The 26,916-nt window shown below is 52.7% G+C and overlaps 1 protein-coding gene and 1 pseudogene across 3 annotated transcripts in view; both read right to left on the bottom strand.

The window, feature by feature from the left end:
• SEMA4B (semaphorin 4B) overlaps positions 1–23,532 on the bottom strand; it is a 28,017-nt gene extending 4,485 nt beyond the window's left edge. For 2 of the 3 annotated variants that reach the window (XM_015143014.3, XM_077940317.1), the window contains exons 1-11: positions 23,356–23,532; positions 8,203–8,366; positions 7,976–8,038; positions 5,869–5,967; positions 4,381–4,492; positions 3,994–4,107; positions 3,709–3,860; positions 1,726–1,907; positions 1,481–1,631; positions 292–502; positions 75–190 (exon numbers count right to left, since the gene is read on the bottom strand). In XM_015143014.3, the coding sequence (XP_014998500.3) occupies positions 75–190; positions 292–502; positions 1,481–1,631; positions 1,726–1,907; positions 3,709–3,860; positions 3,994–4,107; positions 4,381–4,492; positions 5,869–5,967; positions 7,976–8,038; positions 8,203–8,366; positions 23,356–23,494 (1,503 nt within the window). In that variant the 5' untranslated portion in view covers positions 23,495–23,532. Of the gene's footprint in view, positions 1–44; positions 191–291; positions 503–1,480; positions 1,632–1,725; positions 1,908–3,708; positions 3,861–3,993; positions 4,108–4,380; positions 4,493–5,868; positions 5,968–7,975; positions 8,039–8,202; positions 8,367–23,355 lie in introns of all 3 variants that reach the window. The other variant, XM_077940315.1, reaches the window with a different exon arrangement.
• On the bottom strand, positions 18,130–18,666 carry LOC144330099 (small ribosomal subunit protein eS12 pseudogene; annotated as a pseudogene).
• Positions 23,533–26,916: the final 3,384 nt, after the last annotated feature.

Below are 26,916 nucleotides of genomic sequence, written 5' to 3'. Positions count from 1 at the left end.
GGTGGGGACTGCTTGGTGCTCATGGAGGGCACCCCCCCAAGCACCCTGCCAGGATTCCTCCTTGGCCTGCTCACCCTGTGGGTGTCCAGGAGCAGATTCTGCACCGGCTGTCCCGATGAGAAGATCTGCAGCTCCTCGATGATGTGCACCCGCGGGCCCACGCTCACCGCCTTGTGTAGCCGGCCGTCACCTGGGGTGTGGACAGGACTCAGGCCCAGGGTGGACCCCACCGCCCATGACCCACTGGTCACGTGCACCCCTTCCCGAGCCTGCTGGGCTGCAGACACTTACCAGTGCCCAGGAAGAGGACATCGTAGGCGTGGTGCAGGCCAGGGACGCGGTGTACAGCCACGCGCTGGTAGCGAGCCTGGGGCTGCAGCAGCAACATGCGGCTTCGGACCTGCCCGTCCATCAGGAAGTGGTCCTTGAGGAAGTTCAGCACACGGTCTGGGAGCTGCAGGGACGAGTTGATCTTCCTTTCCCGGGCACTGTTGGTGATGCACTAGAGGAGAAAGCAGCGGCATGAGGCCAGCCACACCTGGGGGCAGCAGGCAGGATGGGGGCCCTGGTTCCCAGTGGACAGTAGCAGTGTCTGTCCCCCGGCCCGGAGCCAGGGTACATCCCTGGCAGTGCTCTACAGAGCCGGTGTGCACGTCTGAGGGAGCAAGGACAAAGCCCAGGGTATGGGGAAACCGAGTGCTTGGAGGGCTTCCTTGCTGTGCCTCCTCCCCACCTACCACCCCAGCCTCATATGCCCAGGGGCCTCAAGAACCAGGACCACACTCCCTGCTCCTCCGCACCCTTCACCAGTGCTCTCAGGAAGCCCTGGCTGGGCAGAGCGCCCCAGCACAGTTGGCAGTTCCTTCCTGCCCCACCTGGGGCTTCCTGAAATTCTGAGAGGTGCTCCACACCATCTGTCAGGGGCTCCAGCGGGACCCAACTCCAGCTGCCCACAGCAACAACGGCTCGCTGACACACCCTCTTTTGGTTTCCCTCCCTCCTCCTCTCAACCTTCTTATTCCTTCATGCTGCTTCCTGGCATCCCCTCCCTAATAAACTATCTGGCACATCTATCCTTGTCTCAAGGTCTGCTTTCAGGGTAGCCCGTTAGGCTAGAAGGGAGGAAGAAAGCACTATTTCCCCACAGCTTGCCCATTCGGTCACTTGATAATTAAATAAGCAGCTTGCAGCTGAGTAAGGGAGAGGACCAAGTGAAGAGATGATTGTAGCAGCCCTCAGCAAGCGCCCTGATGGGGACACACTTGTATCCTGAAACAGAACTGAAGACATTCTAACATTCATAGTTACCTCTAACCCAGTAGACAAAGCAGGCCTGGGCCTATGTCCCATATTAAAGATGAGAAAACAGATTCAGAGAAGCCAAGTGATCTGCCCGAGGCTAGGCAGCCCTGGTTCCAGCATGGTGTGGGGACCCACATCTTCCTAGCACCCCTTCTGGGTACAGGGAGCCAGTACCCACCGCTCCAGGCCGGGGTGTGGGCACCGGGTGGGTCACGGTGTACCACTGCTGCGTCTCACGGTTCACCTCCTTGTAGAGGCCACTGAAGACCCTCTGCACGTCCTTCATGGTGAAGACACAGACGGCAGAGCCTTCTGTAGTTCCCCTTTGCCTGCAGAGGAAATAATCAGATTAACCCAGGAGCCCTGGGGGCCCCAGCCCCAGCCACCCTTCACCCTTCCATCTCCAGCATCTGGGGACCCTACCACTGGGAAGTGAAGACTCCATAGAAAAGGGTGTCACGCCAGTCCTGGGGGCTGGGGCTCAGGGTGAAGACGTCCTGCAGCACATTGAAGGGGAAGCCATCGTCGGGCCGTGAGCACAGCAGTTGGGCCTTGAGGAAGGAGGTCCAGCGCTGCTGCAGCACCCGCTCTCCACCCTCATCACCCTGGAGGGAGAGGCAGAAGGGCTGGGCTTAGGCACACGCTGAGCCATGACAGGGATGCATGGCACAGGACTGCTTTGATGGACCCACCCCAGACACCAGGACTGAAGGGCAGGAGAAGGCCAGGACCAACTTCCATCTAAAGTCAGAAGACCTGGAGGCAGTGTACACGTCCATCAGGAGGATGGTCCTTAACATGACCAAGCAGAGCCTTCCTAAATATGGAAAGGAGGCTGCAATGCACTGCTGAGGAAACAAGGAAGCCAAAGGACCCCAATACAGCCTAATGCCATGTTCATGAGTGAGTTAATAATATAAGCACAAGGTCGGGACTGTACTTATATTATTAATGCCTGTAATCCCAGCACTTTGGAAGGCCAAGGTGGGTGGATCACTTGAGCTCAGGAGTTTGAGATCCTGTCTCTGCTAAAAAATACAAAAAAAATAGCTGAGCATGGTGGTGCATGCTAGTAGTCCCAGCTACATGAGGCACTGAGGTGAGAGGATTGCTTGAGACTGGGCAGTGGAGGTTGCAGTGAAATCTCACCACTGCATGCCAGACTGGGTGACAAAGTGAGACCCTGTCTCAAAAAGGAAAAAATAAATAAAAAAAAAATAAATAAATACACAGTTACACATATGCCAAAAAAAAAAAAAAAAAAAAGATGAGGAGAGGGCATTCTAAAATGTTAACAGTGACTCCTTCTTGTGCTGGGGTGGTAGGGTGATAACACTAATAGTTCACATTTAGTCACTGCCCACCACATTTCTAAGAGCTTTACGTGGATTAATTAAATTAATTCACATAACAACTCTGAGGTCAGTGTTATTATTCCTATTTAACAGGCAAGGAAACTGTTCACCGAGGGGGTGAGGACTTGCCCAAGATCCTAGGCCATCAGGGTTTGAACCTGGGCAGCTGGCCTCTGGGGTCTGTGCCCTCCAGCTGATGCTACAGTGCCTCTTCATCTTGTAAGCGATTTTTGTGTGTACAGTTCTCTATTTTCACTTTTTTTCTTTTTTTTTTGGAGACAGTCTTGCTTTGTCACCCAGGCTGGAGTGCAATGGCACAATCTCGGCTCACTGCAACCTCCACCTCCCGGGTTCAAGGGATTCTCTTGCCACAGCCTCCCGAGTAGCTGGGATTACAGGCATGTGCCACCACACCCAGTTAACTTTTGTATTATTAGTAGAGATGGAGTTTAACCATGTTGGCCAGGCTGGTCTCAAACTCCTGACCTCAGGTGATCCACCCACATTGGCCTCCCAAAGTGCTGGGATTACAGGTGTGAGCCACCACGCCCAGCTATTTTCACATTTTTTAAGTGAAAAAAAAAAAAAAATGGCTGGGTGCAGTGGTTCATGCCTATAATCCCAGCACTTTGGGAAGCTGACGTGGGTGGATCGTTTGAGCCCAGGAGTTTGAGATCAGCCTGGGCAACATGGTAAAATCCCATCTCTACAAAAAATACAAAAATTAGCTGGGTGTGTGGGCGCACACCTGTAGTCTGAGCTACTCGGGAGGCTGAGGTAGGAGAATTGCTTGAGCCCAGGAGGTCGAGGCTGCAGTGAACCATGATTGTGCCACTGCACTCCAGCCTGGGTGACAAAGCAAAGATCCTGTCTAAAAAGAAAAAAAAAAAAGTAGTAAGATATTTTAATTTAAAAGGTGAGAGAGAAAAGCTGCTAGCCAAGCTGTACCCCCTGGGGGATGGGAAAGGCCATGCATGGATGTGGGTGATCTTGCAGCTGTGGAGCCTTTGAGGTCCCTAGGGTGGCCACTCTGTGGCCCCATTCCCCTCACCTTGCAGATGCGGGCAATGCGGGACACGATGGTGTTCTCAAAGAACTCAAATTCCTGGCCAGTCTCGCTGAAGAAAAAGTAGATCTTGTCATCATCGCCTTGCAAGCTGCCCAGGCTCTCAGGAATGTAGGCTGAGGCCACAAAAGCTGGGTCTGTAGGGACCGGGTCAGGAGCTCAGAGTCAGCCCAGAAATCCTGGAGACAGGCCCTGCTAGGGGAAAGGGCCCCCTTCTAGGGCCCAGTGAACAGGATCCCTGCCCTCTGCGTGGTGGCAAGAGGACTTCACCTTGCAGCCAGTTGAGGGAGCTCTCAGTCTTGGTGGGGCGAAGGCTTTGGCTCCGGGAGATGGCCGGGTCATTCCCTTGGAAGCTGCTGACTGTTCCAGTGTAGAGCTCGCCATCTGCCAAGAAAACATTCCCATGGGAACGGGCTCTTCAGCACGGCCCCTTCTCCCTGCTCAGGACCCAGAGTGACCCCAGCACTGCCCGTTTTGCCTGTGGTGGGCAGAGAAGGAAGCTGGAACTTGGAAAAACCAAACCCAAGGCAAGCCCATGGCCATTCTGTGCCCTTGGAAATAAGCATGGCATGAACCCAGCCTGTCCAGAACTAGCCCTCTGGCCCTGCGTGCCCCCACATGGAACTTCAATGAACCCAGCCTGCCCCCAACACTCACCAACCACCAGGGCCGTGGACTTGAAATTCGGGTCGAAGGGACAACGGCCCTTGCCATCTTCCAGGAGGACATTCCCCTTCTCGTCCCTTGCCAGGGTGAAGTTCTCCACGTTCTGCAGGAGGGTGGACACACAGGCTCAGGGGCACTCCAGGGAATGAGCAGCGGGCTTGGTGAGAAAGCGAGAGGTGTGCAGGAGAAAGCAACTCTACAGGCAGGTGAGGTGTGCGGGACAGAAGGGGTCAGGTGTCAGGGAGGCTGTCCTGCTCCCCCAGGACACGGGGCCGAAGGGTTTGAACCCGGACAGTCGGCTTCCAGAGAGGCCTCACCAGACACAGGGCCGCACTGTCTCACAGTGACCCGATGTGGGACACGTTATCAGACCCACCTGGCGGAGGAGGTGAGGCTTAGAAAATGATGTGAGCCTGGCAGGGCGTGGCTCACGCCTGTAATCCCAGCACTTTGGGAGGCCGAGGCGGGCAGATCACGAGGTCAGGAGATCAAGACCATCCTGGCTAACATTGTGAAACCCCGTCTCTACTAAAAAATAGAAAAAACTGCCGGGCGCGGTGGCTCAAGCCTGTAATCCCAGCACTTTGGGAGGCTGAGACGGGCGGATCACAAGGTCAGGAGATCGAGACCATCCTGGCTAACACGGTGAAACCCCGTCTCTACTAAAAAATACAAAAAACTAGCCGGGCGAGGTGGCGGGCGCCTGTGGTCCCAGCTACTCCTGAGGCTGAGGCAGGAGAATGGCGTAAACCCGGGAGGCGGAGCTTGCAGTGAGCTGAGATCCGGCCACTGCACTCCAGCCTGGGCGACAGAGCCAGACTCAGTCTCACACACAAAAAAAAAAAAATAGAAAAAATTAGCCAGGCACAGTGGTGGGCGCCTGTAGTCCCAGCTACTCAGGAGGCTAAGGCAGGAGAATGGCGTGAACCCAGGGGTGGAGCTTGCAGGGAGCCGAGATCGCGCCACTGCACTCCAGCCTGGACGACGGAGCAAGACTCCATCTCAAAAAAAAAAAAAAAAAGAAAAAGAAAAAGAAAATGATGTGAGCCTGGAAGGGGCAGCAATGTGATTCAAACCCAGGCATGTCTGACCCCAAAGCTGGGCTGCAACCCACGGCATCAAATGCCACCCTCTGCTAGGGGTGTGTGCTGAGGAGGGGGTGTACAAGATAAGACAAGAGAATCAAGCAAAGGAGAGGGAGAGATGCTGGAAGAAGCAGGAGAGGGCAGCAAGGCCTGGGTGGGACAGGATCTTCATGGGTGAGTGACTGCATGCCTCCCTGCACAGGGAGACATGGCTGTCAGGGCTGAGCTTTGGGCCAGGGTGTGGGGCCTCAGGGCTGTTGGAGACCAGTGGTACCCAGAAACCTCCCTCTGGGCCCTGCCTTTCACCAGGGGTCCATGCTAAAGAACAGGATCCCTGAGGCAGAAAGAGGGGCAGTTCCCAGGCCAGCCTCAGGGCTAAGGACAGGGCACTCACAATGTAGGTGCACATGGGGCTGAAGGCTGCTGTGCCACAGGTGAACAGGTGACTGCTGCTGAGTGGCAGGAGGATCTTGATGTAGTTTTGACAGTCACGCTGGGGGAAGGAGTGAGGGGATATCAGGCCCATGCCCAAGCATGCCACCAGGTGGCACCGCTGAGCCCTCCCTACCACACCCAGGCCCGGCCTCTGCTCCCAGGACTGGGGATGGGGCACTCAAGTTCAGGAACAAAGAACCCACGGGTTTTCTGGGGCACGGTGGAGCATGCATAGTGTGTGCTGCAGGGAGTCCCGGGGCTCAGCTAGTTTTGTGACTGGCAAACTTTCCTTCGGCCTAGGGCTGAGGGCACAGAATCCTACCCCCTTGAATTGTACTGGCCCCCAGGAATGTCCTCTTCAGAAGCCACAGGCTTCTGAAAGCCTTGAAAACTACAGGCCCCTCCCAACCAGGTGGGAAGCTGATGAAGCCACAGCCCAGAGCAGGAGGAATGCTTAGCCCTGAATCCTGAACCCCAGATTCATGCATCACCTTCAATAGGGTGTCTAACTGGCACCTACAACCAAGCTTCTGGTCCTCCCTAAAACACATGCTTCCCCCTGAGATCTTGCCACTTTCATTAATTCTGTCTTTTCAGTCACTGAGGCCCTAACCCCAATCAGCCTTGACACTTCTTGTTAGTCATACCCCATAATTTCCCACCCAGAAATCCTGGTGGCTCCATCTTCAAAATGCATCCGGAATCTGAGCATTTCTCACTGGTCCGAGCCACCACCATCACTCGCTCCTCACTGCTCTCCCTCCTCCTGTCCTTCCCCATGGAGGCTACTCTACCACAGTAGCCAGAATGACCCTCTTAGTACACAGGTGAGACCAGTCACATCTCTGCTCAGCCCTCCCCTGGCCTCCCAAATACCTCCCTCAGAGTGAAATCAAAAGTCCTGCCCCTCCTCCAGATATGCCACGGTCGGCTCCTCACTCTCTGCTGATCTTGGCTCAAATGTCACTTTTTTAACAAAATGTAACCTGACCACCTTATTCCATCCTACCCACTGCCAATAACATTTGTAAACTGACTACTTTTTCTTTTTCTTTCTTTTTTCTTTTTTTGAAACACAGTCTCACTCTGTCACCCAGGCTGGAGTGCAGTGGTGTGATCTCGGCTCACTGCAACCTCTGCCTCCCAGGTTCAAGCAATTCTCCTGCTTCAGCCTCCCAGGTAGCTGGGGCTACACAGGTGCCCACCACCATGCCTGGCTAATGTTTTTTTGTATTTTTAGTAGAGATAGGGTTTCACTATGTTGGCCAGGCTGGTCTTGAACTCCTGAGACCACTCAGGAGACCGTGAGATGGAGACGTTGTGATCCACCTGCCTCGGCCTCCCAAAGTGCTGGGATTACAGGTGTGAGCCACCGCACCAAGCCTGCTTTTTCACAATTAAATCTCCAGTACCTGCAAGTACATGGACACAGAGTGGGTGCTTAATCAATGTTAGCTGAATAACAGAATGGCAGCCAGGATTTGAACCTGAACCTGTGTCTTGATCCCAAGTCCGGCACTCTTTTGCCCTCACCTTACCCAGCACCTGCTGCACTTAGGAGCAGGAGCAGGAGGCCTCTAGGGATGATGATGAGTCCTCCAGGAGAACCTGGGTTGAACCAGATTTCATCCTGTGCTTTGGCCAAAACCACATCAGAATCTGTCAGATGTGCTATATCAGGAATCATTTGCAGAGGGACACAACTCTCAATCTACCCAATCCCTGTTCATGCTGGAAGCTGACTTGTTAGTCCTTGTGTCTATGAGCCAGGTGCCTTACACCTATTAGCTTCCTGAATCCTCACTGTAAGCCCAGTGAGACCGGATCATTATCCCCATTTTACAGGTGGACCCATTAAAACTCAGAGAGGTGAATCTACTTGTCAAAGGTTGTAGAGAGGTAAGTGTAGTGCTGGGATTCAAACCCAGGCCTGGCCATCTCAGAAGCTTAAGCCCTTTCCACCCTACATGGCTGCACCTGCTCCCACCTCCCGCCTCTGGCCTGGATGGAAGACTACCACCCTCCATCCCTCCTGCAGCTCAGCTCCCTTCCAGGTGCGGGCTCACCTGTGGGTCCTTGCCCTTGAAGCTGCACTGCTGTTTCTTCTCTGCGTCTGCACTCCAGAGCAGCTAGGGAATGAGAAAGGGGAAGGTAGTGGACAAAATGGAGGGTTTGCTGAGCCTCCCTCCTCTCCCATCAGCATCATCCTCAGACCCAGAAGGTCAAGCTTCCAGTCCATCTTCCCTCTGTGGTCCTCTGCCCAGCCTAGCCAGCTCCAGGCAACATCTCTCACCTCTTGGTACTCCCCGCCTGGCAGGAAGCTGAGGTTGCTATTGAGTGCAAAGAGGGCCTCGCGAGCGCCCACGTACAGGGTCCTGCCATCCCTGCTCAGCAGAAGGGCCGTGTAGTTGGAGATGTTTTCGGCTTCGAATCTAAGGAATGGCCGCTCTTCAGAGCCTGGGGAGAGGAAGATGGATATTATTTGGGGCCACCCCTCCCAAGGGAAGCCTCTTAACACCAACCTCTAGATGGACTCATTTAAAGTAAGGTAATCAGCAAGACAAAGGGCTGCGGGCAGGGGGATCAGGTTTGATGGGCGAGCACCATTCCTGGACTCTCAAACATTGCATAAGAAACAATGTAGAGATGTATGTATGAGAATACTTACTACGGCACCCTTCACACTAATAAAAAACTGGAAACCTAAGAGTCAGTCCAACCAGAGGCGACTTCGCCAAAATCAATTATGATGCCCCAATCCAACTGAATACTACACAGTTGGGGGGAAAAAAAAGGATGTATTAGAAGCTCCAGAAAAACAAGCAAGAAAGGCATGATCAAAATATCAAGCAAACTAAAATATAAAGTGATGAGTTTTGAGCACATAATAGAATATTAAGAAAGGAAAATACATTTAACACTTTCCTTTGAGTAACATTAGACCCAAAGAGAAGAAAATGTAAGTGGGCCTTGCAGCGAATGTGATTTGCATTGACAGAGTAATGCAAATGTTGAGCACTGGTTTTTTTTTTGAGACGAAGTCTCGCTCTGTCACCCAGGCCGGAGCGCAGTGGTATGATCTTGGCTCACTGCAACCTCCACCTCCCAGGTTCAAGTGATTCTCCCACCTCAGCCTCCCCAGTAGCTGGGATTACAGGCATGCACCATCACACCCAGCTAATTTTTGTATTTTTAGTAGACATGGGGTTTCACCATGTTGGCCAGGCTGGTCTCGAACTCCTGAACTCAAGTGATCTGCCCACATCAGCCTCCCAAAAAAGCAGTGGTCTTTAACTTTGAGACTGATGGTTATTACACAGAATGGGAGTGTTTTCAATTTTGACCTCAGAAACCAGAACTGACGACAGACAGACATCATAATATGGCAGCAGGGTTGTCACAAGCTGCTGCCAATAGCTAATGGAATAATAAATACAGGTCAAGAGTACTGTTTTATATTGCAAAGGTAACCAAATAAAGGAAGTGAATACAGTACGGTGACAGAATATCTTGCAGGGAGGAAGGGAAGGGAGATGTAAGTGAGGGAAAGTCAGGAAGTCAAATAAACCAAGAAATAGTGGTATAAGTATTTTACTTAAAAATGTGGAGGAAATGGGCCGGGCGCGGTGGCTCACGCCTATAATCCCAGCACTTTGGGACACTGAGGCAGGTGGATCACCTGAGGTCGGGAGTTTGAGACGAGCCTGACCAACATGGAGCCCGTCTCTACTAAAAATATAAAATTAGCAAGGCGTGGTAGTACATGCCTGTAGTCCCAGCTACTCGGGAGGCTGAGGGCAGGAGAATCGCTTGAACCTGGGATGCAGAAGTTGGGGTGAGCCGAGATTGCGCCATTGTACTCCAGCCTAGACAACAAGAGTGAAACTCCATCTCAAAAAGAAAAAAAAAAAAAATGGAGGAAATAATGGTAGAACAAGAACCCTAAGAACCCTAAATGATTAAAAGTCCCTTTTAAATTGGCCTGGGGCGGGGGAGGACACATGTTTTTGCTTATTATAATAAGCCTTTCTATACTATATATATATATTAAAAATATATATATACACGTGCATGTATCCTTGATAAAAAATTTTATTTAGTTTTTGAGACTGAGTCTCACTCTGTTGCCCAGGCTGGAGTGCAGTGGCGTGATCTCAGCTCACTGCAACCTCTGCGTTCCAGGTTCAAGCAATTCTCCTGCCCCAGCCTCCCGAGTAGCTGGGATTGCAGCCATGTGCCATTATGCTCAGCTAATTTTTGTATTTTTAGTGGAGACAGGGTTTTGCCATGTTGGCCAGGCTGGTCTTGAACTCCCGGCTTCAAGCAATCCGCCCGCCTTAGCCTCCCAAAGTGCTGGGATTACAGGTGTGGGCCACTGCGCCCAGACCTTGGTACACATTTTAAATATCTTTTGTTTTTGCAGAATAACAACAAGGAAAGAGACAAATTATCTACCACTAAGTGAAAATTAAGGTTATATTTATAGTATATATGGTCAAATTCTATTTTTTGTGGGAAAAATATAAGCATAGGAAAAAAAATCCAGAAGGATGTATCACAAAATACTAAACCATGGGCTCCCTGGGAGAACTATAGGTAGCATTCTTTTCTTTTTTACTTGTTATCATTTTTAGATTCTATAATGAGCAGGTTATCCTTATATGATGTGAAATATATAAATCAGAGGAAAAAAAAAAAGAAACACACACACTTATCCACCAGGGTACTGTTTATGCTTTGGGTAACTAATTGGTTTGGAGAGAAATTATTTTTAAAATTCTAAGCAGCTGATGAGAACAGAAAAACAAGTAAAGAGCAGCACCCTGACCAACCTCAGGCACGTTGCAGCTGACCAGTGGGTTATGACCACACAAACACAAGCTGAGGAAGCACAAAGTGCAACATGCCCAACCAAGCAGCTGTGAAGATGACTTCATGTGTGTTTACCTGTGGAGTGTTTTTACATACCCCCAGCCTGGTTCCATAAAGGGTGAGGAGACATGAAGAAAAGAAAGTAGTGAAATATAAACATTAAAATCAGGAGCAGAGAAAACCCAAATCTGAAGAAAAACATCTCAACCAGCAAGGAAGTAAAACTTCACATAAGTAGGTCATTGAGTCTGCACACAGCTGGTAGAGAAGGGCTGCGCCTTTAGTGCTGGGCCTCCTGGTGGCCAAAGAAAAATGGGAAATGAAGCTACTCCATCCTCAATGTCCATAAGGGGGCACACATAGCAGCCGTTTGCGGGAAGCTCATCCTTTTTTGTTTTTTTTGATTCGGAGTTTTGCTGTTGTTGCCCAGGCTGGAGTGCAGTGGCACGATCTTGACTCACCGCAACCTCCGCCTCCCAGGTTCAAGTGATTCTCCTGCCTCAGCCTCCCGAGTAGCTGGGATTATAGGCATGTGTCACCATGCCCGGCAAATTTTGTATTTTTAGTAGAGACGGGGTTTCTCCATGTTGGTCAGGCTAGTCTCAAACTCCTGATCTCAGGTGATCCGCCTGCCTCGGCCTCCCAAATTGCTGGAATTACAGACATGAGCCACCATGCCCAGCAGCTCAGCCTCTTTTTTTTTTTTGAGATGGAGTTTCGTTCTTGTTGCCCAGGCTGGAGTGCAATGGTGTAACCTGCACTTCTCAGGTTCAAGCGATTCTCCTGCCTCAGGCTCCCAAGGAGCTGGGATTACAGGTGCCCACCGCCATGCCTGGCTAATTTTTAGTAAAGACAGGGTTTCACCATGTTGGCCAGGCTGGTCTCGTGATTTCAGGTGATCTGCCCGCCTTAGCCTCCCAAAATGCTAGGATTATGGGTGTGAGCCACTGCGCCCAGCTGAAGCTCAGCTTTACACCTGGCAGCAAATGAGGAAGGAAGCCCTCGGGTGGGGGTGACACTAGTCAACAGGAAGACGGGGGTCGGGTGGCTGAGCCACCGCACCCGGCCCTCAAGTAGGCACTTCTGTCAGGCAGCAGAGACATCATCTCACTGAGCTGTACATTCTCATACATGTCACAGGAGGAATGAGACATACAAAGATCACAGGAGTCTCATGAGGAGTGAGACCAGGACAAACAGACACTGTGGTCCCTCCTCATCTTTTGGATTTTTCCAGAGTTACCTGGAAACGAGGGCTGGTTCAGATAAGCTGGTTGCCCATGCTTATCTACCTGCAGAAGAGCCACCTGGGCGGGCCCTGTAAGTCTGGGCAGCAGACCGCCCTTGGAATCTGTCCAGACACAGAAATGCCAAGGATCAGAGATAAGCCTCAGTCCCAGGTGGCAGCTCAACCCCACTTACGACTGGAAGAAGGGGTGGAAACCTGCCTCGGGCACTATAGACAGAGTGCAGCCCTGCAGACCAGCCAGCCCCTGGTTCAGCCCAGGCCTCCAGCCCTCTAGCCATGCGGGGAGTAGAGTGAATGGAATGACAAAGGGACAGAAAGTGGAATGTGCCTTGGAGAGTGAAGGGCCCCTTAACCAGGCTTTCTCCTTCTGGGGCTTCCCTTCCATACTTGCCCTCCTCTCTCTGCCCTGAGACTCAGACTGAAAGCCATGGTGTGCAGAGTAGAGTTAGAGACCTGGGTTCAAAGCCATCCTCCACCACTTACTAGCTGTGTGCCACCAGGACACGCCACTTAACCTCTCAAAGCCCCATTTTCCTTATCTGTAAAATGGGGAAAATAATAACACTTTGCTTCATGGGGTTGTTATTAGAAAAAATTAGATTACGTATGTAAATAATAATATACGTAATAACCCACATTTACTGAGACAGCTTTGCTCAAAACAACGTTGCATATGGTTTGCAGCGTGGCATGGTGTCTGGCACACGACCAACACTCAATGAGTGACTCAAAAACAAAATCCAAAAACCCCGCAGGAAAATCCAGCCTGGTGAGAGCTGCCAGAGGGGCAGGGCTCCTTGGGGGAGCTGGGCCTCCCTCATCCACGGGGTTCACGAACTTAGCCTGGGAGATTCTAACTTAGGCACACACCTGGTCATATGAGGGTGTCAAGGCCAAAGCCAGAGAGCATCAGCTCAGAAACAGAGACCTGTGTGGCACAGGCTCATGTTGTGGGTGCGAGCTGGTATGTGCTCAGTGTGAGTGGTGTTACTGTCTAAGGGCCCAGGTGCTTGGGTCACCTCCAGAGTGACTGCAGACATCTGTGCAGGGCCCTGCCTAAGCTTGCCTGTGGTGTGTGTGTGTGTGTGTGTGTGTGTGTGTGTGTGTGTGTGTGTGTGTGTGTGTGTGTGTGTGTGTGTACACGGTACCACAGGGCTTGTCCACGCTTGCGCACTCACTCCTAGGTGCTCTTTGTGCAGGGGTGACGGGAAGGGGGTGTTTCTGCACTTTACTTCCTGCGAGGGACTGGTGCACCTTGGGGTCAGTCTTAGCTTTTATGCTCTCCGTTGTGCCAAAGAGCGTCTCGCTCGCTGTCCTGGGCTGCCTGTGCTGCTCGGACATCCTCCAAATCCATCTATCCAGTGGGTTAGTCCAGTATGAAGAAAGCAGGACACGCCGAGGCTGCAGCCAGTTTTCCCACTCAAGATGAACCCTCTCCCTCCACCCCAACAGGCTTCAGCCAGGGGCTTCTCCAGGGCCAATGCATCCCACTAGGCAGATCATCCTTCAAGAAGGCAGAATGGGGCTGGTCTGGGGCTGCCATGTCCCTCCCTGGAGGGAGACAGCATATGGAGTGGACACATAAGACCTGCAGGGTCCCCACTCCCCACCCCAGGAAGTGGGGCTCTGAGTAGGAAGTGATGTGGGAATACTCAGCCCCCAGCCCCATGTAAGGGTCCTCCTTCCCTGTGACTCAGCCGGAAGCCTGGAGCTCTCTGGGGTTAGACAGGAATAGGGCTCAGCACCATCCCCACCCTGGGCAGTCCCCACCCCAGGCCAGCCAGCGAGTTGTAGCAGCGCTGTGACTCAGAGCCCCACCCCACCTTTCTCTCTACTGTGGCTCCGGGCACAGCAGCAAGACGCTGACCTGGCCCTAACATCCCACCTGCTACAGGCCCCAGCATGATCAGGCCAGAAAACACCAGTTTCCCTGTGGAGTCGGTGGGGAAGGGGCCTCCAATGCAAGGAGGCAGCCAGTGGCCTCCCCCACTCTCAGAGAGGGGTCTGGGTGGGACAAGTCCCCAGAGAGCCTCCTGAAAGACTGTTGTAGCCCTTCGTCCCCAGGGATGTCACAACTTAAGTCACCAGAACCTTGGACCCACTTATCCCAGCAGCAGCCCCACCTCCAGGGCAGGAGTGCTGACGGGGCGCAGTCAGCAGGAAACTGGGACACACAGCCAACCTGGGTGCACTTCCTTCCTCCACACGGCCTGGCCCGTGCTGGGCAGGGCAGCCACCTCTTCCTCATGGAGCGTGGAGGAGGGGGCCACATTCTGCTGACACCAGCCCAGTGCCAGAGTCAAGTCCCTCGTTGGGGATGTTGTGTGCCAAGGGTCCTCCCATGGACTGAAGTCACCAAGAAAGTGGCAACGAGGGCAAGGCAACCCGGCCTCACAGCATCTGTGCTCCTGGGGCATGTCCTGGAAAGCCACTGCTACAGCTCCAAGTGGGCAGACCAAGAGCCTCTGCTGGAACCCCCAGGCAGTCCCAGCCCCGACCTAGGGCCTGTGCCACGGCTGCACACACCACTGCTATCACCTTAGGAGCCTGCCTGCCGCTTGCCTGCTCACAGGCCTACCCAGGGCCAGCTCAATCTCTCTGCTCAGGGGCTGGCTCCCCACTAACAACTCCGCTCCTAGGGCCTCTGCCCTGGGTCTGCCTTCCTGCCTTTATAGATGTCTCCACTTCTTCCAAGGAAATCGGGGTCATCAGGCATAAACAACCTCAACTTCCCGCCCCCATCTCCTCAGAGACCAAATCCTATGTGACCAACTCTACTTCTCAGAAAGCAGTTTTTGTTCCAATGTCCATTCTAGAAACTTTTGTGCCTCCCTGCACCTGCCTTAGACAAGCTCCCAAAGAGAACAGCCACCCCATGCCATCTCTGCCTCTCACCTTCCACTCACGACTCCACAGAAGTTGGGCCTCAGCCAGCCCCACGCTCAGCAGGGACAGCCCTGCCAAGAGCCCAGGGATCGCCTTGCTGCCAGACCCCAGACACGGGTGATGCCACCCCATCCTCTAGGTGTCTGTGCCCCCAGTCCCAAGCATCACCCCGTGTCCCCCTCACACGCCTTCTGGGTCTCCAGCCCTCAAAGAGCTAAAGTATGTAAGCACCTCCTCAGCCCTTTAAATGGATTAAGTCGTGCCATCCTCACAAGGCTGCTGTGGGTTATTACCTCCATTTCAGGTGTGAGTCAGCCCTGGGAGGAGTGGTGGGGATGCCATTTGACCCTGGGCCACCTGGCTGCAGAGTCTGTGTCGCTGACCACCCTCCCGCCTCAGGCTTTGCTCCTGAATGTTCTTACTCTCTGGGTCCGTCCGCTCTTGGCCCTGCTCCTTTTACTCCGTTCAAGCTCCTGGGTCCATGCTCATCACGTCGATGATGCGGATGCTGGCGATCCCCAAATCTCTTCATCCAAGTGCAGATCCTTCTCTAATACACCAGACCCCACAGCGCAGGAGGGCCTCTGTGGGTGCTTCCCACCACCTCACTGCCCCGTTCCAGTCCCACTCCCTGGCTTGGGATTTTGTGTCTGTGTGTGGCACCACTCACCTGGGTGTCTCACCATCCTTCTCCCTTTCCCTCCTAAGTCCAGTCTATAATCAAATCCTGCCAATTTTCTCTCAATATTTTCCAAGTCCATTCCCCTTACCATCCCCACTACCACAGTCCTGAGCCAGGCACCATCCTCTCTCACCCAGGCCACCACCACAGCAGCCTCTCAACCAGCCTCCCACCTCCAGGCCAGCTGCTATCCTGCAGCCAGAGGGCTCTCTGGGAGCCGTCACTGTTCTGCCTAAAAACTTCAATAGCGCCCCGTCGTCTGAGCTCCTAACTTGCCAGCCTTTGCCACCCACCCACCTCCTGGTTCAACCAAGTGACATGGAACTGCAAGTCAAGGGCCCATTTCTCATCTCCGGTCTGTTCAGGAAGTCCCCTCCGCCCAGAAGGCTTTCCTTTTGACTAACTCACACTCATCCTTTGAGACTCAGCTCAGTTCCACCTCCTCCAGGAGGCCTTCCTGAATCCCCAGCTGGGCAAGGGCCCTTCTCCGTATGCCCATCATTTCCTGTTCACATGTCTTGCAGGGCACTGGTGACACTGTCTGAAGATGGCAATGTTTGATGTTTGATGATGATGATGATGGTCTGATGGTCTATCTTGCTCTTTCTTTCTTCTTTTTTAAGACAGGCTTGCTCTGTCGCCCAGGCTGGATTGCAATGGCTTGATCTTGGCTCACTGCAACCTCCGCCTCCTGGGTTCAAGCAATTCTTCCACCTCAGCCTCAGCCTCCCGAATAGCCGGAATTACAGGCACCCACCATCATGCCTGGCTAATTTTTGTTTGTTTTTTATTTTATTTTATTTTTTTTAGTAGAGATGTAATCCCAAAGTGTTGGGATTACAGGCATGAGCCACTATGCCCGGCCTTTGTGCTCTCTCTTCCACCAAGTTGAGAGCACCTTCAAGATCGAGACCATGTCTTATTCATGTTTGTATCAACTGGTCAGGCGGGCTCCCAGCAGTTGTTCCATAAACGTTTGTTGACTGAACAAATGAATGACACAGTCCTAGTCAGAATGCTCCAGCCCAGAGAGGGGCCCCAGATAAAAATGGGGGAATGTGGAGGTCCTGAAGCTTCATACTCACAAAATTGTGTCTGAGAAGCACTGCTTCCACTCTGACCCCTCCCAAAAGCACTGAACACATAGAAGTATAACAGCCGACAGGAGTTCGACTTAGGAGTTTCCTAAGTTTTAAATATTAGCAACTAATTAAAATTTTTCTCTTTTTTTTTTTTTTGAGATGGAGTTTTGCTCTTGTAGCCCAGGCTGGAGTACAATGGCACAATCTCGGCTCACTGCAACCCCTGTCTCCCAGGTTCAAGCAATTCTCCTCCCTTAGCCTCCTGAGTAGCTGGGATTACAGGTGCCCGCCACTATGCCCAGCTAATTTTTCTATTTTTAGTAGAGATGGGGTTTCACCATGTTGGCCAGGCTGGTCTTGAACTCCTGACCTCAGGTGATCCACCCGCCTCAGCATCCAAAAGTGCTGGGATTACAGGCGTGAGTTATCGCACCTGGCCTAATTAAAATTTTTCTAAAGAGCTTGGAAGTCAAACAAAATATATCCCCAGGCTGGCTGTGGCCCACTACCCCTCAGTCTGCAAACTTCTGTCTGAGACGTGTGCCCCAGTCTCCTGTGTGCCACATTCCTGACCAAGTCTGCCAGCTCTGCCTATTTCCAACCATGGCCATGCCATGCCATGCCACCAGGGTCCTTGGCTGGATCCCTTGCCCCGTCTAGACTAACCTCAACAGATTTCTTTACCAGATGGAAATATATAACCTGCAATTATTCACGGGCTGAGGCGGGTCATCTTGCTGCTTTTGTACGATTCACAGGTGAAGCAGGAGGCAGCTGTTCTAATGGAAAGAATGTGGTTGCTGAATCGAGAACTGTGGCCCAAGGCTTGGTCCCAAACTCTTCTATAGCTGCATGACCTTGGTAATGAGTTAGCTTCACTGAGCTTTGGTTTCCTCATCTGCATGAGATAAAGCAATACACTTCCATATCCAACAGCAGTGCCTGGCACACAGTGTGTGCACCGCAATGGCTGCTTTTCTTTGCTCTTCCTGTTGGCCCCCTTCCTAGAGGATGGCCAAAAGGTGCCAAAAAAAGAGGACACAAGTAGGCTAATTTGGCTTCTCTTTAGGAGTATGGTAAAATGATGGCTTCTGTCTCCTACCTACCATCCCACTGAAACTCCCTCACCACAGGCCCCCCACCTCTCTGAAGCCTGTTAGACTACAGGATGGGCTTCCAGATGGATCCAGGAGTGCAGAATAGAGCTTCCATGCACAACAGGTCAGATCACAGGCCTGAGAGGCAGAACTCTAGCAGCTGGACAAAACACTCCACCTCTGTGTATCACTCTGTAGTCACTCTACTCTTCTGTGACTATCTCTGCCACAGGGCAGGAGCCGGCCCCTAGTGTTCCAGTGTTCAGTGCAAAGAAGAGGGTCGATGGTGAGCTAACAAGTATAGAGCCAGTGTGGGCACCAGGCTTTTTTTTTTTTTTGTAAGTCAAAGATGTTTTCTTCATTTCTTGCATTTGAAGTGCTCTCCAATGACATCCATGGCCTGAGACTCCTTGCCACAGTCCTTAACTACTATACAACTGCAACCAATCACTTTATGGGGTTTCCCCTCTCTGTCAATTTGACAGAGGCCTACCCATTCCCCCCTTTTTTTGTTGTCATCAACCTTAATTAGGTTGATTTGGTGCTCAGTACAAAGGGCCTCCGCCAACTTGACATACACAGTCTCATCACACTTGGATGCAAGCACACAAAGATGGGCTTCGCACTTGTCTAAGGCTTTGGCAGCTTCGCGAATTCCATGTGCTAGGCCATTGTGGATGAGGCTGTCTTTAGCACCTTTTGTAAAGCAGTATTAATGTCCATTACACCTCCAGCAGCAATGCCTTCCTCGGCCATGGCAGCGGGTTACGGGTGAAGCAGAATCGTGAATGCACCCGAGCCTGAGCCTCCGTCTCTGCACAACTTGGTGGCAGCAGGGAAAGAGCCACCAGGCTTTTAATTATCTTATCTTACAGACAGGATAGCTGTCCTGCTCCCAGCACATGGAGGACAGAATGTAAAGAGGAGGGGCAGGGAGACCAGCTGGGGAAAAACATAGAGAATGCAGTCCAAGGGAGCAGATTTCCCAAAAAGCTAATCTGAGGGAAGGCGGGCCTCGACCACAGGAGTCTCACGTTGTGTTGTTCCTCTTCCCCCTGATCCCCAGGGAGGGCCACATCATAGGCCCCCTGAGTCCTGTGCCAGCCTGAGCACCCATGGGGGTGGAGTGAGAGGCAACAGGCTCTAAGAAGATAAAGGAAGGAGTGATTGATGACATGACCCAAGTCTAGCCTTTTCTCCAGGCCTTGTGCCACCCTCTGTCTCTTGTCTAGAGGATGAACATGCTGGTATATCCAGATGTGCCCCAAAAGTTGTGCAAGTTTACAGCTTTCCTGGGTTGGCAAATAGGTATTTCAACACCAGCTGGATGTGGGTTGTGCAGAAGGCAGAGCAGAACCAGTGAGGGGCAGGTAGGGAGAGGCATGGTCCAGCCCCATGCAGAAGAGGTTCTTCAGGCAAAGGAGGACTTTGAAAAGGCTGAATCAGGAGCACTTAATAACTGGGCTATAATTAAGCAGGACCCCTGATAATGACCTCCAATCCGTCCCTGGGGGCCTTGCTTTGTCTTTTCTACCAGGGCAGGCGCTAAGCCCGACAGGCTTGGCACCTAGCAGAGGGACTGCATACCACCAGTGTGCACCAAAATGGATGCAAATAACCTCACCAAGCAAGGCTGGCAGGGGATTTCTAGCACAACAGAGCAGAAGCTACCTTTTTACCATGGACGCAGCACGTGCCAGGCACCACGCCAAACACTTTACATACATTATTTCATGTAATCCTCTCAGAACACTGTGAAGATGGCCATTATTCCTCTCTTGCTAATGTGAAAATGGGCCTGGAGAAGGCTGGGAGCGTGCCCCAGGTTGTGCAGTTAGTAAGGGTGGCAAGCTACTTTATAAAGCCAGGCTCTGAGCATCCACAGTTAGAGCGCCTTCCACTTGCCTCTGCAGAACCAGAGAGATGCCGGCCCATAGGACAGAGCTGGAGACAAAGGTTCATGTCCAGTTGAGACCATGTCAAGGAGGGAAGCCAGTAACCGGGGTGAGGGCTCAACAAGCGACCAGCATCAAGGCTTCCCAGGGCAGCCTTGACCCTGGCTGCCTCCTCCAGGGCCAGAGGGCAAGCAGCTGATTTGTGCCAAATGCCCCATTCTCTCTGCTCAATGGGGTTTTGTTGACGGCAGTTTGCAGGCCTACAGATTTCTGCCCAATCTGCTTCAGAAATACTGCATCCAAAGCTTTCCCACCTGGCACTTCTGGGGCAGGAGGGAATTAATAACTCCCTTTAAGGCTGGGCATGGTGGTTCATGCCTGTAATCCCAGCACTTTGGGAGGCCAAGATGGGCGGATCACCTAAGGTCAGGAGTTCGAGACCAGCCTGGCAACATGGTGAAATTCCATATCTACAAAAATACAAAAATTAGCTAGGCATGGTGGCAGGCACCTGTAGTCTCAGCTGCTCGAGAGGCTGAAGCAGGAGAATCACTTGAACCTTGGAGGTAGAGGCTGCAGTGAGCCGAGATGGCGCCACTACACTCCAGCCTGGGAGACAGGGTGAAACTCTATCTCAAAATAGTAATAATAATAATTCCCTTTAAGTGTCCAAATAAGGTGGCCCAATAAGACTTTGGAGGACCATGGGAGCGGGTGTGTTTTGTTTCTCCCCACATGGCCAGGCTGGGAGGCACTGGGTACCATTGCTTCTACTCAGCACCACTCCTGCTCCTGACCGAGGCTTTGGTCATGGAGCTCTACATGGTAGTTCCAACACAAGAGAACCCAAATTCCACACGCTTCTTTGAAACATTCCTTTCAGAGACTTCCAGCTGACTGTGGAGCCCGTAGTGGCTGTCTCCCCATCCTCCTCCCACTACTGGCCACTGGGCAAGGCCACAAATTGGCCCCCTGCATCTTAAGCACCCCAGGAATGTGCTGTTCATCAACAATAATTAGGGTTCCCTATGAAGGACCCCAGATGCAGGGCAAGCTGGACGCTACACTTCAAGGGATTTTGTTTTAAACCACAGACATAGCCCCACTGTCCCTAGGCATCTGGGTCCTTATGGGGTGTGGCTGGGAATTCAGTAGAGGAGTGAGTAGCAGGAGGAAAGGGAGGTGTGTAATCTCCAGTTCCATGACCCTTTTTCCTAAGATGTATGTGAGGGAGGGCACTAGGGCCCTGGACCCGGCATCCAATGGTCACCACGAGCCTGCCCAGGATGGGCACACTGCCAGGAACATCTAATGAGACCCCTGGGATGAGGCAGGAAACCGCCTTAGGCCACACTCAAGGGTGAGCCTGTTCAGTTACCAGGGCATTCCCCTCCCGGACCCCCAGCCAGTCCTGGGACCTGCACGTAGGTAAGAGTGGGAGGTGGGTATGAGGGCCAGGAGGAAGCCCAGAGAGGGGGCACTCCAGGGTATAGTGGCAACTCAGTCGAGTCTAGATACATGCTCATAAGTTCAGGTAGCTGGGTGCCCCTACACTATTCCAGGGCTTTGGTGGGACTGGAAAAATGGGCCACTCTGGGCAGACCTAGCCCCAAGAACATAGCAGAAGGGGTCTTTTGCTCCAGGATTCCCAGGTTGGAGAGCTGAGTGTGGACTGCATTTCAGGTCCTCTCAGCCCTCAGCTGGGCACCTTGGTACAATGCACAAAATGCAAGCCCGCCTACAGCAGTCCTGACAGGTGAATGCTGGCGTGTGACAGAAGTCTGAGAACAGTCACAGGCTTGTAGAAGTGGGCCAGGTCCTGCAGCTGCATGGGTAATAATAACCAAGTATTCTAGCTGCTCCTCGGGAAGCAGGTCCCCTCGATTCCCCTACTGCTCTCCAGTTTTGCCTTCTAGCTACCCTGTCATTGTACCATCCAGTTCCAGAGTTGGACATGAAACCTACTGTCTTTTGACACGGTCCCATGAGCTAGCCCAGCTTTCCCAAGGACATAAGTGGAGTCCATTGGAGCATCTGCCCCCATCTCACCTTGCCTTCTCCCAAAAATGAGAGGGTCTGAGGGCAAAGGGAGTTGTGGCCACAACAGAAGTGGCAACGCAGCAGGCCTGGGGCTGGTTACACCTGTTTATCCTGACTTCACAAGCTGAAGCACCCAAGGGGCTACAGTCAAACTAACACCCCAACCCTGTCCTAACCCCAGGCAGAATCACCCCAGATCTGGGCGGGACGTACAGGAATAAACTCTGAGCTGAATAACACTCATTCAGCGGTTCCTGTACCAGGCCCTGTCCCAACGACTTTTCAAACACGAGCTGATTTAATCCTCACTACCTTGAGGTAGGTTCTATTATTATACCTGTTTTACAGATGAAGAAATCAAGACCCAGAAACTTTAAGTAGCCTGCTCAAGGTCACACGGTTACTAAGTGGCTGAGGTAGCATTTGAACGCAGGTCATCTGCAATATTTCAGACAGGGGTTCAGATAAGGTTACTTGAAGCCACTAGGGCCCTGCCTTAATTTAAGTGCTGATTCTACTATTTCCTTTTGTAAATAGGATGCTTTCAGGGGTGGGGATGCTGTGAGGAGATGGAAGTCTGGGACAGTTTCAGTCTGTAACCTCTAATTTATACATGCTTTATTCCAATTCAGACAATATGACAACCAACAAGTTAAAGGGCTTGCGGATACAACATCTGTTGGGAACTTATAAACTTCATATCCGAGTAACACACCTTGCAAGGCACCTATGACTCTGCCTATTTTGCAGATGAGGAAAGTGGGGTACTCTCTGCCTATTTTGCAGATGAGGAAAGTGGGGTACTGGGAGCAGAAGGCACTTACTTGCCCAGTGGAAGAAATGGGCTTGGGATCCAGGACCCTCTGAATCCAAAGCCCAAGTGCCCCAAGAAGAGTTGGAGAAGCAAACGGATGGAAGGGAAAAGGAGAGGGAAGGGCACAGAGCTGAAACAGGAGGTGGCCACAGAAGCAGATGTGAGCACCAGGAAAGGAACCCAGACAACCAGGATGCTACTCGCAGGTCACTCTGAGGAGGGGTCGCGCCCAGGACTTGGGAATGTCAGCGCCCAGAGCTGCCCCTATCCGCAGTCTGGTCGCTCCCAGGGCCTGAAGGTCTCTCCATGCTGGGGCTTGGGGCTGCACTGGCAAGCCAGGGATGGAGGTGCGGAGAGGGAGGATCGGGCGCCCGCCCGCCCGCCCCACCACAGCTCCCGGCCCTGCTGCGACTTGCTGGGAATACCAGAACCCCAGTGTTTATAGGACTGCAAGCACTGGCCTCCCTCTACCCCGAGCCGCCATCGGGGGCGGCACCGCGGTCGGCTCTGGTCAGCATCAAAGACAAGTAGATGGGCAGGCGGACCCCGCCGAAAGTGCATCCTCCTAAGGGAACTAGCCGGGACGGCAGAGCGGGCTAGACCCCACCCCTGCCCAGAAAGAAAACTGAAGAAAGGGGCCCGCAGCCCCACAGCTTCCCTCTCCTCTCCCTCCCTGAGCGCAGCGCTTTGAAAAAAGAAGGTGTCCTAATGGACCCCGTGCCTCCGACAGGTCCCCTCCTTGGTCCTTTGTCACAGTCACCTCCGCACGAGGCACGTCCCCGGCAGCCCTCCTTCCCCCGGCCCGCGCCCCCAGGTCCCCGGCACTCACCCAGCGGCAGGCTGATCCGGGGGCTGAGCGCCCAGGTCGGAGGTGGCGGCTGCAGCAGAAGCAGCAGCAGCAGGAGCAGCAGCGGTGGCCGAGGCGGCAGCGCGCCCCATGGGGCGGCGAGCCAGCTCCTCGGGCCCATCGCGGCGCGCAGCACTCGGAGAGCAGGAGCGACGGTGTCCCGCGGCTCGGGTTCAGGTGGCTCGGCCGGACTCCCGGGCTACAGCTCCGCCCCGCGGCCCGCCCCCGAGTCGCCCCGGGGGCTCCCACCTTCAGACCTGGGGGGCGGGAGGTGAGAAACAGTGTCACGTGGGCCCTGGCGAACGCAGCCTCTCCGCAGGGCACCGCAGTACTCCCGCCAGCGCCGGCCAGGCAGCCTCGACTTGGGCAGAACTGGCCTGCAATCGGCGGAGGGCGGGGCCGAAGGAGGAAGTCGGCGGTGAGCCCGGCCGGCCCGCCCCTTCCCCCTTCCCCTTTCCACCTTCACCGGCGCTGGCAGCGCGAGGGGACGCAGCAGCTCCGGGCGCGGCCGCAGGGGGTCAAGCCAGTGATCAGTAGCCCCGGCGGCCGCCCGAGTGCTGAGACGCTGACAAAAGCCGACCCCCAGCTCCCCGCCCCCACTGCTCAGACCCTCCCACCGCCGCCCAGGCCCCGGCCCCTTCCGGCTCCTCTGGGACCCTCTGCTAGTGGCGTTGGTCTGGGGACACGCTGCGTCCCCACTATGCGCCTAGGGAGTTGGGGGGCGGCTGATTAGACCTTGGTCTCCCCCCTTTAGGCGCCCCCTCCCCTCTTGCTCCTGGCTCCCTTGTTCCTGCGACCAAATGAACTCGGCCGAGCTCGTGCTGACACCGGGGCTAGGAGCTTGAGAGTCCAATTTTTGCACAGGTCAGTCCACTGCAAGTCATGGCTGGGCATTCACTACAAGCTCAGCACTTGGTCAGGCACCCTGCGGGCTTGTACACTTACTATTCTGTCCACGCGAAGCCCTCGGGTGGGGGAAGGGCAAGATTCGCTTAAGTGGGATAATAGGATTTAATGTACTGCTAAGGAGGTAAGACCTTCACAACCTGCACGTGGCCCGGCAGGGGAAGGGAACCCCTAAGACTGGAGTGGAAGCCCAGAGGCACCCACCCCTAATTCTCCTGGCTTCTAACATCACGGGTGGAGCTCAGCTCTGCTGAGACCAGGGGTTTCCAACTGCAGCCTGGACCATTCGCAGATTCTGAAATCAATTTAGTGGATCCCAACAGCATTAAGAAACAAACAAAACATAGAAACTATCTAAGCAATAATCTCAAAGGATAAGTAATTTTGGGAAAGCTACTTCAACTTTTCCTAAGTGTGCACAGGATTACAGAAAAATGTAGTAGTTCCTCCTGTAGTTAGAGTCCAAAAGAGTGAAAGCCTCTGCTAGTTACTTCCATGGCAGTAGAGACCATCTCTCCATAAATCTCCATAAATTTCCTGCAATTGCAGGAAAGCTCCTCTTCACCCCCAGCCAAAATCAGCCTCCTCAGAGCACCTCTTTTCCTCTCCTCCCCACTTCCAGGGTCTGCCACATCTGCTCCCACAACAGGAATGCTGTCAAGAGGGTGGGCACAGCACTCACATGGTCCCAGGTCTCCTTTCTTATAGCTAAGCTTTCTCATGCTCCATGATTTCTGTACCTCCATCACCCTTCTGTGGACATGGTGCAGGCTAGCAGCATCCCTTTTAAAGGGGCTCCCAGCACTGGACACATAATTCCACATGGGATGTGGACAGCAGCAAGCACCCACAGTGCTACTATTTGCCCAGGTTTGGATGCTTTACTCTAAATGGGGTCAATCCACCTACAAACAGTGATACCCAAACTCCTATCTGCAGCCTAGTCCAGCCCTGCTCAGCCAAATGGCCTCAGCTTTTTTTTTTTTTTTTTTTTTGAGACAGAGTCTTGCTCTGTCGCCCAGGCTGGAGTGCAATGGTGCAGTCTCCACTCACTGCAACCTCTGCCTCCTGGGTTCAAGCGATTCTCCTGTCTCAGCCTCCTGAATAGCTGCGATTACAGGTTTATGCCACCACACCCAGCTAATTTTTTGTATTTTTAGTAGAGACAGGGTTTCACAATGTTGGCCAGGCTGGTCTTGAACTCCTGACCTCGGGATCCGCCTGCCTTGGCCTCCCAAAATGCTGGGATTTCAGGCGTGAGCCACCACACCTGACCCGGCCTCAAGATTTCTACTTGGCTGTCTAAAAAGCATCTCACCCCAACATGTCCCAAACTAAGCTCCTGATCTCTCCCCCTTCTCATGTGCTCCACCTACAGCCTTCCCCATCTCATTTAATGGCAATTCCACCTTTAAGTTGCTCAGGCCAAAACCCTCAGCTCCTCTCATTCTCTCACTCCTCACATCCAATCCATTAGCAAATCTATAATCTGACCACTTCCCTGCTCCTTAGGGCCCAGGCACCACCCTCTTTCTCGGGGTTACTGGAAGGGCCTCCTAACTGTTCTCCCCATTTCCTCCTTGGTTCCCCTACAATCTATTCTTAACACAGCAGCTGGAGTGAGTCTTTAAAACACAAGCCAGGCCAGGCATGGTGGCTCATGCCTGTAATCCCAGCACTTTGGCAGGCCGAGGCGGGCAGATCACTTGAGGTCAGGAGTTCAAGACGATCCTGGCCAACATGGTGAAACCCCATCTCTACTAAGAACACAAAAATTAGCTGGGCATGGTAGTGTGTGCCTGTAATCCCAGCTACTCGGGAGGCTGAGGCAGGAGAATTGCTTGAACTGGGACCTGGGAGGCGGAGGTTGCAGTGAGCCGAGATTGTGCCACTGCACTCCAGCCTGGGCTACAGAGCGAGACTCCATCTCAAATAAAACAAAACAAAACAAAACAAGCCAGGTCAGGGCTTTCCTCTGCTCAAAACCCTCCAAGGGTTTCCCCATCTCATTCAGAATGACTTTACTTGCAATGGTCTGCAAAGCCCTCCATGTCATCCTCACCACCAGTACCACTGCATCCTCTACTACTTTTCCCCTCATTCATCCACACCAGGTACATGTATAGTAGCCTGAACACAGCAGGGCCTTTGATCTGGCTGCTCCCTCACCTGGCACACTCTCCCCCTAGATAACCACAGGACTGAGTCCCTTGCTTCCTTTTGCTCATTTATCACCTTGAAGAATCTGAACTTCCTCCTAATATGCCCCTTATCTCCTTAAAAATACCTTGAGATATTTTTTCAGCGCACTCATCACTGAATAACATACGATATATTATGGTTTTTCTTTATTGTCTGACATCCCATCTCCCCCAGAATGCTGACTGGGAGGGCAGAGATTTTTGCTTATTTGGTTTGTTAAGTAATGTTATCTGAAGCCTCTAGAATAGTGCTTGGCACATGATAAGTAGGACTTCAATAAGTATCGGCTAAATGAATGAATGAATGCAACTTGTGTCACAAAATACTGCTGACTCATGGCAGCTGACAACCAGAACTATTTTTTTATATCAACTTTGGTCCAATAAAGAGTTTTACCAGCTGGGCGCGGTGGCTCACGTCTGTAATCCCAGCACT

This window comes from Macaca mulatta, chromosome 7, assembly GCF_049350105.2.
Source record: "Macaca mulatta isolate MMU2019108-1 chromosome 7, T2T-MMU8v2.0, whole genome shotgun sequence".
In the NCBI taxonomy this organism is placed as follows: Eukaryota; Metazoa; Chordata; class Mammalia; order Primates; family Cercopithecidae; genus Macaca; species Macaca mulatta.
Note: the sequence above shows the minus strand (reverse complement) of the source record. Positions and strands in the feature narration are given on the sequence as shown.